The 17428-nt window shown below is 45.0% G+C and overlaps 1 protein-coding gene across 3 annotated transcripts in view; it reads right to left on the reverse strand.

Annotated features, from left to right (window-relative positions):
* Nucleotides 1-3392: 3392 nt before the first annotated feature.
* The window catches only part of thsd7ba (thrombospondin, type I, domain containing 7Ba), a 164407-nt gene continuing 150371 nt past the window's right edge, over nt 3393-17428 (reverse strand). For 2 of the 3 annotated variants that reach the window (XM_047601770.1, XM_047601769.1), the window contains 8 exons: nt 16831-16976; nt 16144-16312; nt 10485-10658; nt 7913-8008; nt 6816-6898; nt 5993-6188; nt 5571-5658; nt 3393-5245 (listed from right to left, as the gene is read on the reverse strand). In XM_047601770.1, coding sequence (XP_047457726.1) covers nt 5164-5245; nt 5571-5658; nt 5993-6188; nt 6816-6898; nt 7913-8008; nt 10485-10658; nt 16144-16312; nt 16831-16976 — 1034 coding nt within the window. In that variant the 3' untranslated portion in view covers nt 3393-5163. Of the gene's footprint in view, nt 5246-5570; nt 5659-5992; nt 6189-6815; nt 6899-7912; nt 8009-10484; nt 10659-16143; nt 16313-16830; nt 16977-17428 lie in introns of those variants that run through there. The other variant, XM_047601771.1, reaches the window with a different exon arrangement.

The following is a 17428-nucleotide window of genomic DNA, read 5'->3' on the forward strand; positions in this document are numbered from 1 at the left end:
AACACCGTGTCTTTGTCTTACCGTGCATATCGACAATGTGACTTCTTTAGTTTATGTGATGTCATGCAGTGCGGCGGCCACAGCAGTCATCCACCACCGAAGTCAGTATTTTGTTTACAGTTTTACAGTTTTTTTTTTGTGTTTTGGTTTCAAATTACACTTCATTCCACTTGCAGTTTCTTGGGTGCATGCAATTTGGCATTCCGCTCATGATTTTTAAATCATACAAATGTATGAGCGCAAGAGTTTTCTTTGTTTGTTGAGCTCCTCTGGCAAAAGGCCTGAAACTTGGCTGAGGAGACCTTTTTAAAAACAGCCCAGAGGACGTGGAAGTGGAGGAATTATTCTCCTTGTGTAAAGTTTCTTTTTGTTCATTTAATTTATGTTAGTTTAGGTGTGTTAGCTGTTAGACAAGTTTCAACCTGTGTCCGTTTTGGACGAGCCCTAAGTGTATATAATCCGTGTGCGGCTCATTTGTCGGGCAGGTCAGTTTTGGGCGATGCCTTAGTTTATTTATTGCTTAGTTGACCTCATTTTGAGTTTTGGGCCCTAGTTTTTTTCTGCATTTGTTGAGTCTTTATATTAGACTTTTTATTTTTTGAAAAACTTTATTAAATATTTAGTTTGCAATTTGACACCTTTGCCCTCTGTTTTTCTGTTCGGTCCCTAACATGCAGTAAGCCATGGTTGTATTTAAGACCACACAGCTCTGACATAGTCTAGTCTAGCACAGCGGTGCTTTGATCTTAATGTGATCATCATCATTCTAACATCTTCCCATGTTGATTCCCATGTTCAGCAAATATAATCTTTTCTGTCTCAGTAACAAGCTAGTCCCTGCAGTCGGTCGTATCTGTGTGCTAAGTAGTATTTAATAGTGAAACGGTTTGGTAAACGGTGCCTTCTGGTGACGCCGGGGCTCGGCATTACTAGATTCTAAATCTAAACTTGGTTGCTTTTTCTGTCTCTCTTCCTACGGGCGCCCTCACGGTGGTGTGGCGGCTCTAGTTTCCCCTCAGTTTGAGTTCACTTATTTCACGCGTTTTAGAGCATTTGCACGTCGCTCTTGCCTTCCATGCAGTCTTTACATTGCTGACATCCACACACACCGTATTTAGTTCATCCTCTTGTGCATACGTTTTCTGTCACATTTGTTAACTAAATAATGAGGCGTAATCGCTGAGCAAGGTGTGTCTGCCATAGCCCTAGAGCCACCGTCACAGTTAGCTTGCTAACATAAAAGGCTCCAAACACGCAGCGTTATGCATCTTGCTTTGCTTCCTCTCTCCTCTCTTTGTGTGCCTCCAGAGTTTGTGTGTCTAAGGGTGTGGCTGCCTCGTCTACTCCTGCTCAACCCGAGGCCGGCACATCTACGGCTCGTCAGCTCACCCTCTCTTGCGGCTACCTCCTCCCAGTTCAGCCAGTAATCTTCGCCAGATAATTACATCATGAGTGATGGGCAGAAACTGATCTCACACTATTTCCCATTGTAATTGTCAGCCCGTATTCGAGCACTTTTCCTCTCGTGCCAAGCTTTTCCTCAACTTGCTGTCCAGGTGCCAGGCAGCCACCTGGCTGCCAGCTCACCACCAAGCCAGCTCTTCAACCTCCCTCATCAGTCCACACAATCACGAATCACACAACAACCTCGCGTCTTTGAGCAGTAATTGTTCAGAACCATTACATTGAGCCTGCATTCGGGTCTTCCTCGTCGCAAAATCCAAACCTCAGGCTGATCAGGATGACTGTAGATTAGAAGGTATTTAGTCAAAATCAAAGCAGATCTTGACTCGTTGATGGAAGTAGTGAATTACTAACTTACTAACTTAACTTATTTTAGGGCAGTTCCACATAATGTTTTAGGGAAATTAAGCACAAAATGACTACGTCACACTTAAGTGGGAATGATCGAAGTAAATAAGATCAGCCATGAATATTTGCTGGAATTTCTTCTCAGCCAGTTACACTGAAAAAAATCATAAGACAATAAGATCATTTGCATGAAGTGTCTTATGAGCAGCAGAGAGGAGACATCACTGCGTCGTGGTATCGATGATGGATGAAATCAAGGGAAGCCTGCGTTTGGTTTCCGCATCAACATATGGCATCATCAACAAAAACACAACTCGACAGCCAAAACCTGCGTTACACTTAAAACACTAGAAAAAAAAACACTTGAAAGGAATAAGTCCTAAAACTGAAAACAAATTTGTTTTCCTGTGAATCCTCGATTTATCTGCTGCCGATTTACATAATGTGTATGTATATATATACATGTATATAAATGGGTTCAAATAACTTACTGCTTCCAAATTTATGTTACAATATTAATAAGGATGTTACTTAGGATGTGAATGTTTCTTCCACCGCTGCTTTGGAGAATAAACAGTCAGGCAGTTCTAATCCTCCATCTCCAAATCTCCAACGCCAGTCAGAAATGTACACAATGAGTCAGTAGATCCAGGAGGAGTTTCGTCATTCATCAAAGAAGGATTAGTTTTATTGATTAATACTCTCTGCAAGGGAGTCTCGTGCAACTGAACATTGACGCATTTAAACCTCGACGCGAGTATCCTAAAGTCATAAGATCCTGGTGGTCCAGAAGTCTGAAACGCTCAAGCAACAAGATAACAGATTTTCCAGGAGTGAGTCCAGCTGGTCACGTCTGAGTGAGAATATTCATCTTCCGTCTTCCTGCTGCTTCCCTCTTGTCCTTCAGAGATCGCTGCAGTAATGTCCTAATTCCCTGCCATCCCCCATCAGCGGCCGCTCCGACCCCAACACCTTCAAATCCTGTTGTCTTGTTTCATTCATCATTTATTTAATTTATTTATTATTTCATTCATTTGATTTAACAATAGCCCACCTACTTTTTTCCGAGGGTGACTCTGCTTTCTCATAACAAATGAAATGAAATAAAAGGAGACGCCGCGCCTGTCACTCCGTTCACACAGCCCGGCTAAAATCTGCAAATATGTCTTGAAAGCTGGTAAAATGAGACAAATTGAACATGACAAGTTCAGCCCACGCCTTTGCCACAAATCAGGTGGCCACGACACAAGCATTTGAATTCAAGGCTCGCTTAAACAAAAGTGACAGTCTTAAATAAATGAATTAGATGAGACAAAAGATTTAAACGCCGTTTCCCTCGCAACCTGCGAGCGCCCAGGGCCTATCAGGCTGGGAATCTGACCGGAGGGCGAGATGAATCTTATCGGGCCGCTTATCTATTCTGGGCTCTGCCTCCGAGGCTGCATCGGTAATTACAATTTATCAGGACTCAAAAGTCAAGGAGCGGACGGAGATCACGGCAGGACTAGCGCATCCTTCCCAAACACAATTTTCACACGTTAAACCCGGAGCAGCGCAACAAATAAGACAGAACGCAGGGCTTTACTTTCACATGGTTCCACGATTTATTTGCATTTTTGTCCAGCTCTCCATGTACACACAATAGTAACACAAATAGCATGGTACTGTAAACAATGGGTGGACCTACTTTTAGGTTTCTGGGACAAAGTTCTCTCATCAGGTCAGAGGTGGGCTGCTTTAGAATTGTGGCCGGATAACTTCTGAATTAGTCGTCATATTGATACATTTTAATAAATGAGTTTCACTTGGAACTAGCATTTAACAATCCCCCCCCCTTTTTTTTTTGGGGCCAAATATTACAAACACAAAAGACACTACTCTAAAATGGTCGGCAAGTTGTAAAAGAGAATCTTTGCAAGGCCACTTGGAGCACTTTCTGCCAAAATGGATCAAGCATGCCTACATACAGTCAGCTGTCGAAATACAGTCATTGTAACGTTTAACAACCGCGTTCGCTCAGCCATAAAGATTATAGAGTTATACATTCAGAAGGAGGTCAGGTAACACAGGACCGAATCTTCAGTTTGCAGAGGCAGAATGACGATCGGCGTCAACTCCGGTCGGGGCGAAAACAAATGTTAGGAGCTCAATTCTTTGCTGGCTTTGATAAATAATGCACCAAAGGAAATTAAAGGAGGTTTATAATGTTCCGGCATGAAAAAGAACGACGCTTCCTCGCGCTGAAAATGTGAATAAAACGGGGCTGAACAAGAGGAAACTGAACACGGACACATTAGTACAGAAAAAAACAGCCCGTTCAACTAATAGTGCGACCCTGTACTTAGATGTAAAGGAACTGATTGAAGTGTGGCATCCTTATGAAAAAATAAAGCGCGCTTGCTCTATAAAAGACACTGTTGTGTGCGATGTTGTAGATAATTATCCTATCCTCCCATACCGGCGACTGGTCCTGGTTTGTTTTGCATTTAGTGGAGAAAGTGCTGATGAGGTACGGTCTTCATCATGCTGGTACTTGGTAATTTGCATTAAAGGTCCCCGTACGTCGTGTTCTTTTAATTCTAGACGGCCACCGAAGTAATTTGCCTAACTTCGTCCTCGCTGGCTGAGCGTCTCATGGGCGTCGGGGAGGAGACGTTACTGCAACGCTGCGTTGTTAAACTCAAGGCAAGCCTGCTTTTGGTTTCCACATATACACAACATATGGCATCATCAACAAAAACACAACCCGACAGCAAAAAACTTGCATTACAATTAAAACACTAGAAAAGTCATTTGAAAGGAAAATCAGCACTAACGTAGTGCATAGACCGTGTCGTTTGTTCCGTTTATTTTATTTTTTTTTTGTAAAGAGGCTGTTTCGCAAAGACCCAGCGCTGATGAGACAAAGTCAAATGTTCCACTGTTTCATACCACGAGCAGCTGCTGACTCAGGATATCCCTCCTTCTCATCCCAGACACAATTTACGAGACGGAAATCCAGGCAGTTCAAGTTCTTGACAAAAGAAATTTTACGGTTTAGGGGTCTTATTGGCTCCTGGGTTTCAGACAGCGTTCCAGCGTCTCATTTCCACCCCGATCAGCTTAGGTTCCTCTCGTTGGAGGAGTAGAGTCGGCTGCATCCAAAGCGCCGGGGCGACGTTACCCTTCGGCAGCAAAATCACGCGTGAGCGTCGCTACAGCGTCTGTCTCAGTTTTAGCCGTGCCCTGCGCCCGGCTCAAACAGGTCAGTGGTACGTGAAGGATGCGCTCGGTCTGAACGCAGCCAGGAGTCTGTCCGGCGCCAAGCCCGTCCGTCCGTCCGTCCGTCCTCGTGAGGGCACAGCAGCCTGGTTACATGTCCACGTCACCATCGTAGGCCAAGGTCAAGGGCTTCTGCGGCGGAGGAGACGTTTTAGTTGTCTTGGGCGGCTTACTGAGAGGAGAAAAAAGAAAAAAAAGAAAAAAAAAGAAAGAAAAGCTGAGGGTGTATGTGGCTTAGGAGCACAGAGGTAGCCCAACTAGATTTCAAGTCTTTACAAAGAATTCCATTATTTGATAACAGCGGCACACGGCACACAAAATACTGTGAGGGATATAACTCATGTTTGACACCGCTCCATTCAAGGAAAAGAACTTGCTCTGTATCACAATGTTCATTCTGTTCTCATCTATAATGTGCACAACCTACAAAAGACTTTATTTATTTATTTATTTTGAACTGCTGTCTACTGCACTAAAGGGAGTAACGTGGTACGTACCAGACCAGGAACGACAGCGCGATAATGAAGAGTATGAAGATGAATCCAACGGCGGTGACGGCGTAAACCCACAGCTTTACTCTTCCATCTGTGCAATCAGAAAGAATTCTTAAATACAGAGTTACATATATATATATATGTATGTATGTCTGCCTCCCTTCTCTTCAGAATATAATAAGGAAGTAGCTTTATTCTCATTTCAAACGGCAAAAAAGTGACTAGAATTTCTTGGCAGTTTCATGGTCCACAGTTTTTTTTTCTTTTCTTTTTTTTGTTAATAATGATGAGCTCTGTAAAAACATTGAGCTGGAATGGATTCCACTCCCAGCCAAGTGATTCCAAAACTACAAAGGGCCCGTTCAAAGGCAAGAAGGATCTTGGGAACGCTGGCTGAGGCGTGCGGACCATTTCCATTTCAGTACCTGGGCCAACGGGTCGCAGGGTCCACTCGCCGAAGAGGTCTTTGGCCTGGGACGGCCCGGGCTTTAATCTCCCGGAGTTGGTTTTCACATCAGCTTTCTTGTTGCTGTCCACCCCCGGGGTTCTGGTGCAGTAGTCTAAGAAGCCGTGCGTGGTCATCACTTCGGTGTAACCCTTCTCACACCCACACACTCCACTCTGCGCGAGACGGGGGTGGAAAGCGAGGTCAGAGGAACATCATTTAGAGCCAACAAGAAGACGTCTGCAGTTGCTGCTTTCTCGTTTCTGAGAAATGCTGGTTGGCCTACTCATTAAGAGACTCTCTAGTCTTGACATGGGCTGTTTTTTTTTTTTCTTTTTTTCTAACTTTGACATTAAACTCTGCTCCTCGGGAGGTAGATTACACCTCTTCACAAATTTAGACTGATGGCCCCAGCCATTCTAATAACAGATGCACTGGAAAAACAATTTCACAGCTTTGCATTTGCAAGTGCAGTTGCACGAGCATACTCTGAGGGGCAGTAGGACTACAAGATAAGGCCGTTATTTGTAATTTTCATGCAGTTTGTGTGCAGCCTAGGCCCCCGTCCCCTCCTCCCCGCCCCCCACTCCCACCTCACAGGTGTAGTCCCAAACTGACACGAAGCTCACGCTCATTGGTATTAATCTGATTATCCTTTAATGGCCTGCTCTGCGGAATTAAAAATGTCATCTGTCAAAATCCATTTAACTCCCCGTATCGAATGTGGGCGCAGCAGAAAACAGCAGAAACACACCGAGAATTACGGAGATCACAGCTGCCTGATCAAAGAGCGGCGATCTTACCGGCGTGCAGTGCGAGAAGGGTTTCGTGCACGGAGGATGGCAGCGTCTGAGCGTAGTGGGCCTCTTCTGCGGGAAGCACCCCCCTGGAAAAAGACAGCACGCTCTCGTATCTGTTCCTTTACCCGCTGATCGCTAAACGAATGCGGTGTCACGCCTGATTAATGGGCCCGGTTACCTATCGGTGTCCCTGATCAATTTGGGAACGTTTTAATTCCAACATGGAAAATTGTGTGTCAAAATATCAAAGAGTAATGCCTTGGGTTATTGGCCCTCTCCGCAGAGAGAGGTTATTCCTTCTGGGCTCATATTTGCCAGAAACACTTCCTTACAGCGATAAGATCGCATTCTCCCACTATTTATGGCACATGAAGCCCAAAGCTTTTCATTCCCACGGCGCTATTGTCTTTTGTTCTGTTTCTCTGCGTTCGCTTCCCACAAATACAAATGCATGATTATATTTGTATGGATTGAAAGCCTCCCAGCTCAGAGTCAGGCGTATTGATTACTTATGTTAGGAGGGAGAAGAGAAATCAATGGAGGCTGAACAGAGAATAGGCAGATCAAACAAGGTGTTAAACTCAACTGGAGCACTGTAATAAAATTATGGTCGGCGGGGGGAGTGCATCCGCACATATGTGTAAGTGCGTGGTGCATATGTCCACACTTGATGATACGATTCAATTTTCGACAGTGGGTGAAGCGACTGACAGCCCGCGTCCACTGTAAAGGATGAAGGCAAAAAGACATCACATCCGTTTCCGAGACCTTCCCGAACCCCCCTCGCTTCAAATTACCTCCTGAGCCAACAAGTAAATGCGCTCTAAATTTATTTCTAAAACCACCCAATCCAATCACCTCCGCCGAAATTACCTGTGTGACAGCTTTCTCAGATGAATGAACGCAGATCCACTTACTTGTCATGGCAACGCTCGCGAAATTCTTCTCGAGCGATCAAATTATCTGATATTGTGGCACACATCCATGTGATGCAGGCAAGAATGAAAACGGACCCAGCTCGGAACTGGGACACCTCCAGCCGGATCCATATTTATATAGAATAAGAATGTGCGGCTCCAGGAGACACTGCAGCCCCTCACCTGTGACATTGACACCATCTGAGCGCTGACACCACACGGCTCTCTCATTGTTGCTCCATCCTCCCGTCCTCCACTGGTAACTGTGGCATTTTCCTCCTGTGGCAATGGCAGAGTGGCAGAAGGCATGCTCATTAGCAGTTTGGTGTCAGGCTCCCGCGGACTTCCACCAGCCCCTCTTCTCGTCCCGCTACTTCATTTTATATTAAAAGAAAAAGGGACATATAATGGCTGTAACGAAAGGGAAAAAAAGGGAGCCTCCCTCTGAAGCAATGTGGGAAAAACAAGAAAAGACTGGTTGGAGATGTATGAAAGATTACTCCATTTTTTAAGCGCGGCCCTTATTTTCTTACGGCGACAGAGCAACGTTAAAGTACACAAAGAAACTCCGGCCGCGCGTGCGGAGCTGAAATTTAGCGGAAGTTACAAAATGAAAGAAGCACCGCTGAGCTGAAAATTACACACACGACTACAAAAGTCGGCAGTGTCACAATTCAAACCAAGCACCGAGCCCGACAATTACCGGTTTACACGCGAGTTTTAAAGTGTACAGAGGGAAGGAGGGAAAGCTGGCATTCAGTTGGAGGCTAATTGCATATGTCAAGGTGCACAGGTAGAGCAATCAGCCAAAGTAATATTTAATGAAACCGTGGAAAAGTTCACAAACATATAAAAGTGAAGTACATACAGCACATACCTCTGTGAGTAATCACTGATATCATCGGCTTCTATGTGTCATCTAAATAATAGCGGCTCTGACCTTTCTGCAGCACTGACCCCTTAATGGTAGCCCTCGCGTCACATTTGCAACTTTCAAGTGCAAAGTTTCTTGAGACGTTTTCCATAACTCTGCCATTTCGTAAATGTAACAGAGCTAAGCCCCTGCCTTTTACCTGTGAACGGGTTCAGGTTTAAAGCTCAGAGAAGCCGGCAGTCCATAATGTCTGCTGTGAACTGCGTCATTCCATGAGGCTTCTGCCACATTGCAGGATTTAGCAGATCCACTTCGCAGAACAAGGAGAAATAAATCATCCCTGAAGGTTTTTTTTTTTTTTGTCTTCATCTTATGGTAGTAGATATTTTCACAACGTAAACATCTGAAATAAAAGAGGAAGACAAACAGATCAGCTTGGCTCCGGAGACGCCAGCTCTGCATGGTGGCTCACATATTCGCATTCTTCCCGCTTCCCTCTTTGGGTGGAGGATGAAAGCAGACTACATCAACGCGCTGGCATGGAGAGCTATTTCTCCTCACGTGGGTGCGGAATGTACAGTTCCTGCTAGGCAGCCGTTAGCTACGCTCTTTGTAACGCGTTCACGATGCACACACACAGGCGATGCAACTGCCAGCAATCAGTCCGTACGGCTCCTTGTTGTGGTTTTTTTGGAGCCCGGGCTTTAAATCTGCATTCACTGATTTTATTTGCCCGCTTCAGACATTTACGTCGTGAAAACGCGAACAAACGAAAGCCTTCAGGGATGATTTATTTCTCCTTGTTCTGCGCAGTGGATTCTGCTAATTTTGAGCGCTCACAATAAAAATCCCCTTCTCCTCACCGTGCATCGGTAAAGTAGAAATTGATAAGCCATTAACACAACATTGACAAATTATCACCTTTATAAAATGAATATGCCATGGTCAGTTGATAAATGTCAGTCCGATAATTGGTCTACCTTTAGCTCTGGAAATCTCTGGCTTTCTAGTTCGGTAAATGTTAACTCTGTCGACTGCTCGGCACAGAGAAGGTTTAATAAAGCTTCTCTTGCTGAAAAGAACTGCCGCGGCTGGGAAAAGTGAAAGGAGGGAGGGCGGGCTACATGGAACAATAATTGAAACAAGATATCTGTGGCTGTGTTTCCATTACCCCTAGAAATGCGCGAAACCCAAATATCACAATAAAAAACGGGTGAAGGAAACACCCACATTTTGGAAAAAGGTCTCATATATCGTGAGGTAGAAGTCATTTGAAGTCTATCTTCTTCTCTCGCGTGACGACAGTTTGAGAGAATTGTGGGATATCGTGAGACTTTACGAGAGCTGCAGCTCACTTGCAAAAGCGTACTTTATCGAAATTTCAGAAATATCGCTTTTATTTAGCAAAAAAATGTAACGGAAACGCAGCTGCTTTGTCACACGACGCGTTGTTGACAAATGTTGACCACGCCAGGCGTGAAACGGCTCTATGTGGAGCACTATACGCTATGTTCAGACAGAGCCGGGGAGGCCGGCCACCTCTGAAAAAGCCCAGACTGGCTCCAACTGGTTGAGCAGGCGACGCACAGGGGGATCTGAAGCCAGCAGTGCTGCCAGTGGAACAAGACCAAAGGGAGAGGAGGGTCATGAAAATTTGGAGAATTTTACTGCATGAAAAATTAGTTCACACCCCCAAGTGCGGGATAAGTCATCGATATTTTTAAATTGTTTCTCAGGAAATCACAAAATCTAATGTACCTTTAGGAATACCCACAAAATGACTTTTTTACTTTCGGGTGACTTTAAAGAACAGTTAAAGGTTGATACGTATGTACATATATATATGTGTGTGTGTGTGTACATGGAAGGCTTCCTCTGTACCTTTACAGGGCTGGGTCTCGAACACTTGATGCGGGCAGCTGTCCTGATTCTCCATGACCTGAATGATCACAGCTCTGGAGCGCGCCTGGCGACCCGTGGTCTCAAAGCCCCGCCCCTCCAGGCAGGTCAGCTGGCAAGAGCTCCAAGACGACCACTCAGTCAAATGGCAGTCTCCTGAGGGGCGAAGAGAAGACATGAAAAACATCACTGATAGCGCAGCTCGGTCAATAACGCTGTCAGACTTTCCTCTCAGACACTTGAGGGTGGTTTATATTCAGCCTGCCAACACCATCTCGGGGATCATTTCGCCGGCCCCCCCACAAGCTCCTGGAACATTTAAAAGAGATCGAAAAACAACTCCAGCATACATCTGCGGCTGATAATGTACAAAACGCACAAGCAAATTACTCAGGCGGCCCAGTGGGTATTCAATGGTAATGGATCATCCAGAGTTATAAATTAAAGAATACATGCTAAGCATGTTTCACAGCCGAGGAAAACTTCTTTTGGTTTTACTGAGGAAAATGTCTCAGTGGAAAACGGCCGGTTGATGTAATCGGGCGTCGTCAACAAACAACACACGGACACTTGCATTTTTTGAATATCCTTTGTGATCCTTCACAGGGTCACCCCGCGGTGATAGCATCACCCGCAGCCGCGGCTCCTCAGACCAGAACAGCCCTCTGATCCTGTGCCCTGACCGTCCATTAGCGAGCGTCTGTGAAATGAAGCGTCTCATTATCTTTCATCTTCACATGGACACACTCTATCATCTCCTCTCCCATGCTGCTGCATCTGCGGAAGCACGCTGGGGCGGGAGCTGCAGAGCACAGCAAACAGGCCGCACGCGCACGTCGCGCAATCGCAGCCCCTCGCTCGACCCCGGTGCCGCGCCTGCCACCTTCCCGACGACGGTCGCGTGAACGCAAATACACACGCACAAACACAAAACACACATACACACACACGTCAGTTCTCGCCATCAAACACTCTTGATCCTGGGCCAAGACTCACAGCTGAGGCGGTTTGAGTGATGAATCAAGGAGAGGATCAGAGGAAAAGCGAGAGGCAGATGAACAAAAGCAAGCGCCGCAAGATGGTGTTTCTTTATTGCAAAAGCAAGAAAAAAAAAACGCTTCACGTGGCAAAAGCCCTGCTTGGGAGATCTGAGTAGGCTTTTTTATCGCATGGTAATGATTGTCTGACTTTGACAAAGATTCACATATATTCTCTGCGACTTGTGCAGCTGGCATGTGCCCGAGGACAGTAAAGCTTCATTATGGATGTTCAGTGTGGAAAGGCTGACAGTGAAGCAGGTTGCAGTTGTCAGGTGGCCAACAGCAACCCCCAATTAAAGCAAATTCTACATCGGCAATGTGGCTGAAAAATATAAATAAATAAAAAAAGATGATAATAAAATAAAAAAAAAGACATGGGCTGGGATCATGGGATATCAGTTAACTGTGATTTGCTGCCTACCCATTGCCATGGTGATCTCATAATGACACGGCTGACCGTTTTTGCCGAGCATCGATTCAATTAAAAATAAAAACGGTTAATATAATGGCTCCTTAATTTCCCCACTAAAAGGATCAATTAAAAGCACGCTGTGTCACTTTGATTTCAATACAAAATGTCTGAAAGGTCACGTCCTGTCTTTGTTGATGGGGATTCGGTGTTAATATACCGGAGCCTGTAAAGTGGCTCCGTCGGGCCTGAATTTTGGCACCACGCTGTTCATTGTCAGCCCCGGCTGAAAGAGGCGTGCGCAGGCGAAACGTAGGCGCAGTAAATCTGCCCTACTGTTTCACTGAGCCCGCGCCATTAAGCCGTCCGAGCTGCATCAATTTCCTCCGGTAGTTTAACGTCCGTGCCACGTTGTAGACGGCGCTGGTGCTGGTGTTAACGGCATCCATCTCAGAAAACAACTCACATGTGGTTTGATGCACTTTGCACGGCAGTTCGGGCGAACGCAGGAGCGGACAAACAGGAAGTGGGAGGGAAAAAAAATGGACCTTGCACCTTTGGCAACTCCCAGACAAATCTACTCTCTTAAAATGAAAGTCCGAACCTGTTTTATTCTATATTATTTAAACCTGAAAGTAAAATAAACATGAACACGGCAGCGCCATTATCCTGCACGTGGTCTGTGCGTGCATTACTGCCTCCTCCCCCTTGTGTGCGTTCAGGTGCGGCCCTCCCCCAGTCATGCAGCAGCAGGTGATTCACCCGTGGGCACCTGACACCACTTGCTTATCCAGCGAGGAGAGCATAACAAGTGGAGGATCCATTCAGTGTCCGTATTCACATGGAAACTAGAATCCCATCAATAATATAAATATCTCTGACAATTTGTTGAATAGGAAAAATATATTACTGCTGCATGTTACAGCTAATGACCAGGCTTAACCTTTATCCAGGTGTTTCTCTGTGGGGTGAATGAATAAATTCTTTCTACATACGTCTGGCTCAACTTTTTGTGGTAAACATCAGGCGGCAAAACACCAAGTCATTTAAATAAGTGTCTCCAAACAAGAGGAAAGCCCATTAATGTTGAAAACATTTGGTCGTCTTCTGAATTTGACAGAATTCAGTGATGTCAGTAAAGTTGTAAAAAAACAAAATAAAAAGATTTGACAGAACCACTTTGAAAGATTTTTTTGAGGCATGTAAACTCATATGTGTCATTAAATAATTTTAGAGGCCATCTAAACAGCTTTTTCTTTCAGTATTTTTTATCGGTAGTTTGCATATTACACATGTACAGGTGTAATCTACGCTCTACGCACAGACTTCCAAATGGTGTGTACTTGGGGAGTGATCTTTTCTCTATGGTACGGTCATCAGTTTGTGAAAACACAATCAGGTCCACGGGGTGTTACATATTTAACCCATCTTATAAATTTATAGCTAGTTCTAATTTATAGCTGACAGATGCTGTTATCATCCATCGAGGTATTCTGAGTGGAAGCCTCTCGTGACAACCGCTTCCTTGCAAGAGCTCTAATTACTTTTTAATGCTGAATTGAAACAAAGTGCATTTACTGTGCCCGAGACAGTCTGCTTGTGCCACTTTACGAAGAACAGAGGAGTCATCCATCTGCCATCAGCGGATGACATCACGTCAATAAATGACTTCACAGCACACAGATGTGAGTAGTTGTGGAGTTGCAATGTTTTCTATGAGAAGCCGCTCTTGTACAGTCAATCTGGATAGTTAAGTTACCAAAGATTACTAAAGAGTTCTAATAGGTCAGGCTGTTTGGGGTTATTTTAACAGCTCTTGGACTGGAAGTAGTGAGAACTTAGGGGGGATTACATCAACTTCTGTATGGATGTTGATGTTCCCACCAAAACGGTCAAACTGCTTCCCCAACAACAAGCTAGGGACCACCAGTGACATCAAGGCCCTTCTAAACCAGAAGTAGAGGGCTTTTGAGGACAGTGACCAGGAGGAGGAGACTCATCCAATTCATCATGTTTTTTAACCCCCTCTACTGCTCTTTCTACTCAGATAGGTGCTCCCCCACGCCTCGCCCTAGCAACACCAGATTTAATTGCGCCTTCGCCATCACCTTCCACAGTCACTGCTTCAGACAAGTGGCTTCTAGTCACCCCTCACGCCGCCGCCATCACTTTGGCTCAGGTGAGCGGGCAGCTGAGGAAGCAGCTGGACCAGACGGAGCGTTCCCACGGTTACTCGGGTCCCGTGCCTCTGAGCATGCATCACGGCCCCCAAGAAGGTTCAACCGACATCCAACATGAAGTTTATGGAGCGGCTGCTGCTCCATCACATCAGGCCCCAGGTCGGCCTCGCAGTAGACCCACTGCCGTGTGCGCACCAGGAGAAGGGGGGTGGGGGGGTGGGGGGGGGACGCCATCCTCTCCCTGCTCTATTACACTCTCATACCCTCACAAGCTGAATGCTCCTCTTAGCATCATGTGTTTTTGACTTTTCCAGACCCTGCTGCTGAGAGACAAGCTAACAGAGCTGGGTGTGGACTCACACCTCACTTCTTGGACAGTGGACCATCCCCGCTGGGAGACTACTGTTGACAGCACTGGAGCACCACAGGGGACTGTGCCCTCCCCTGTCCTATTCACCCCGTACACCTCAGACTTCAATTACAACACAGAGTCATGTCACCTGCAGAAGACAGATGACACTGCGATTGTGGGGTGTATCAGGGACGGACAGCAGCAGGAGGACAAGGTGAAGAGTTGTGTCAATCTGTCACTATGGTCTTAATTGTTATTTCATTTTTATGTTTTTTACTATAAGAATCAATGACAAAGCAATAACAAAACCCACATTTTAGATGTTGTTTTATGAATAAATAAACTCAGAAATGTAACAGTGTCTAATCAGGAGACTGTTTTGAGTTTAGGCTTTTATTCACCTGTAAAATAAGCCACTTCAATCGTATTTGGTGGGATAGTTGGAAAAATTCCCTTTTTTTAATATCTTGGACTAAGTGTTCAATTTTCTGTCTTGAATTTGAAGGGAAACACAATTTATTTGGTGGTTCATTGGTCAATGGATCTCATTGGTGAACTAAAATGTTTAGTTTTATGACTGACTTAACTGTGAAGTGAGATTTTTGACTTTAGTGGCTGAACTGGGTGATTGAAGGGATAAACCATTCATTTACTAAAGCCTTGTGAGTCTCTCACCGCCCTTTTACTGCACCACTTTGCTCGTCCAGTTTAACACCACTTTAAGAATGTTACTTCTTCAATGAGTTCATCATTGTGACACATTAAGGAACATTACAATAAAGCAGAATAATCCTAACAACATCATTTCATTTTTTTTATCTCCTGCGATGTGCCGTATTTGGATTTTCACACTAGCACTAAGTACTATCAGCGCTGCTCTTTCTTTAAGCGAGTTTCACTGCGTCATCTATCGTGGCAGGTGGCAGCTATTTTCGCTGTTCCAAATTCATTTCCGATACTCTTGCACTCATGCTCTCCTCATGAAGAATCCCCACAGGCATTCATTCCAAGGCTGCCATAAGGAGAGCGGTTGCTCTTTTTAGTGGGACCTGTTAATTGTTGCGGTTACACAGGATGTTTTCTTTTTTCATTCTTTACTTATTTGTTGGCGCTGACTGTGTAACAGTGCTGAGTTAAAAATCAATAGTGTTGATTAGCAGTGAAGTTACTGAACGTGCTTCTCTTTTAATTGCTTTGACTTTTTTTTTTTTTTTTGTGCAGCGTTGAAGCTCTCAGGTATAGTATTATCCAAAAGCTCAGAATCCTTCGCTCCTTTCCTCAGTCTAAGTGAACACTGTGTCCGTTCCGGGTTGTTATTGAGCAGGCCAAACCAGATAATGTAGAACTAAAAGGCTCATTAGTTAATCCATGACTTTAATTGATTTTGCAATTTTTTGAGCAGCTTAAAATGTCAACCAATTGGAAGAGGGGGCAATGTATTGGCAGATCGCAGCAAATGAGTTTGCGCTCAAAAACAAGATTATTGATTATGTAGTAAGACAGGCTAAATAATTATAGACGTTATTAAGCCAAAACGTCTACAGTGAGAAATTGCTCATGAAGACAGGTGCTTCCTGCCGATTTAAAACGCCACAGAGCGAATATGTACGCGACACATCTGAAACACAAATGGGATTCGTGTTTTTGAGTGCATATTTGCCTGGGCAGGGGACGAAGCAGGGCTGCTCCATGCGCTGTTGGATGTGCTGCCTCAGGATGTCTCCACAAAGCTCCTCCTCCACTTGCTGAAGAGAAGACTCATGCCGGTCACCCCAGTGCACGACGCACGACAGGTTCCTTGTCCGAAGCCCCTCGCCGCACTCTGCACCCTGCGCGGAGACAAACACGTGAGGACCACTCAGGCATGTGTGAGGTTTACCTTCAGATGTTTTCCAACAACAATTTAGGTCAATGGATACTCCTCAACCAAGCAGTTAATCAACATCTTTAAGTTAATGCTTACAAGATACAACAATACAAGATCTTGGTGAAAAATTCATGCAACACTGGATGGAAATAAATCTCAAAATCAACTGAATCAAAGATAAAGGCAGCGGACAAAACATTCGAGTGTTTGACTTCTTTTTTTATTGGCAAGGCAGTGTATTCCAGACACACGCTCCACACGTGAAAACAAATCGACGATCCACGAAATCATTGGTCTCTACTACGACAGGCTACCTTAATTAAAAGCGGCAGCTCCCTGTGAGACCATTCCAAACGGAAAAATAATTAAAGTTATATTTATTTTAAATCACAGACGGACAACAAAAGTGTGGGATGCTCACTTCAAATGAACGTGGAAATGCTTGGAAAAATACACGACGACGCGCGGAGGCGGTCCTACCTCCACTGTGCACGCCGACCAGTCACTTAGCAACCACATGTAGCAGGGCCTTATGGGACACGGTTTGGTCTGGGTGAGCTGGTTGGGACAGGGGCGGCCCTCGTCGTGGGCCTCCTGCAGGACTCTCCGGGTGCGCACAGACTGACCTGCGGCGCACAACATCACATCATCGTAACAGACACACGTAACAGTTGAGAGCGGACTGCTTTCGCAAGCTGTGAGCTCGATGTTGAAGCTAAATACTTTTCCTCCCCTCCCTCCCACATATGTGCCAGACTCATCGGCGGTGACATTTTGCAGAGATGCTGTTAACATGACAAATTGCTAAAGTGCAATAAAAATAAAACAGTATGGGATTCGTGCTTTCACGACCAAACTACTTGCAAGACAGGGCGAGAGACATAAATGCCTCGCTGCGCGGAGCACAAAGCCCCATGAAACAACGGTTAATAAAACCAGCCGCTGAAATGAAAGATGATCATTTTATTTAGAAGTGCAAGAGGCTGCGCCTTCTCTTTAGCCTGAGAAATATTTTCTCATGACAAAGAGGAATTAGTGCAACGGCGCCATACGTCTGTGTCACCGTGCCACTTTATGC

Source organism: Mugil cephalus, chromosome 12 (assembly GCF_022458985.1).
Source record: "Mugil cephalus isolate CIBA_MC_2020 chromosome 12, CIBA_Mcephalus_1.1, whole genome shotgun sequence".
NCBI lineage: Eukaryota > Metazoa > Chordata > Actinopteri > Mugiliformes > Mugilidae > Mugil > Mugil cephalus.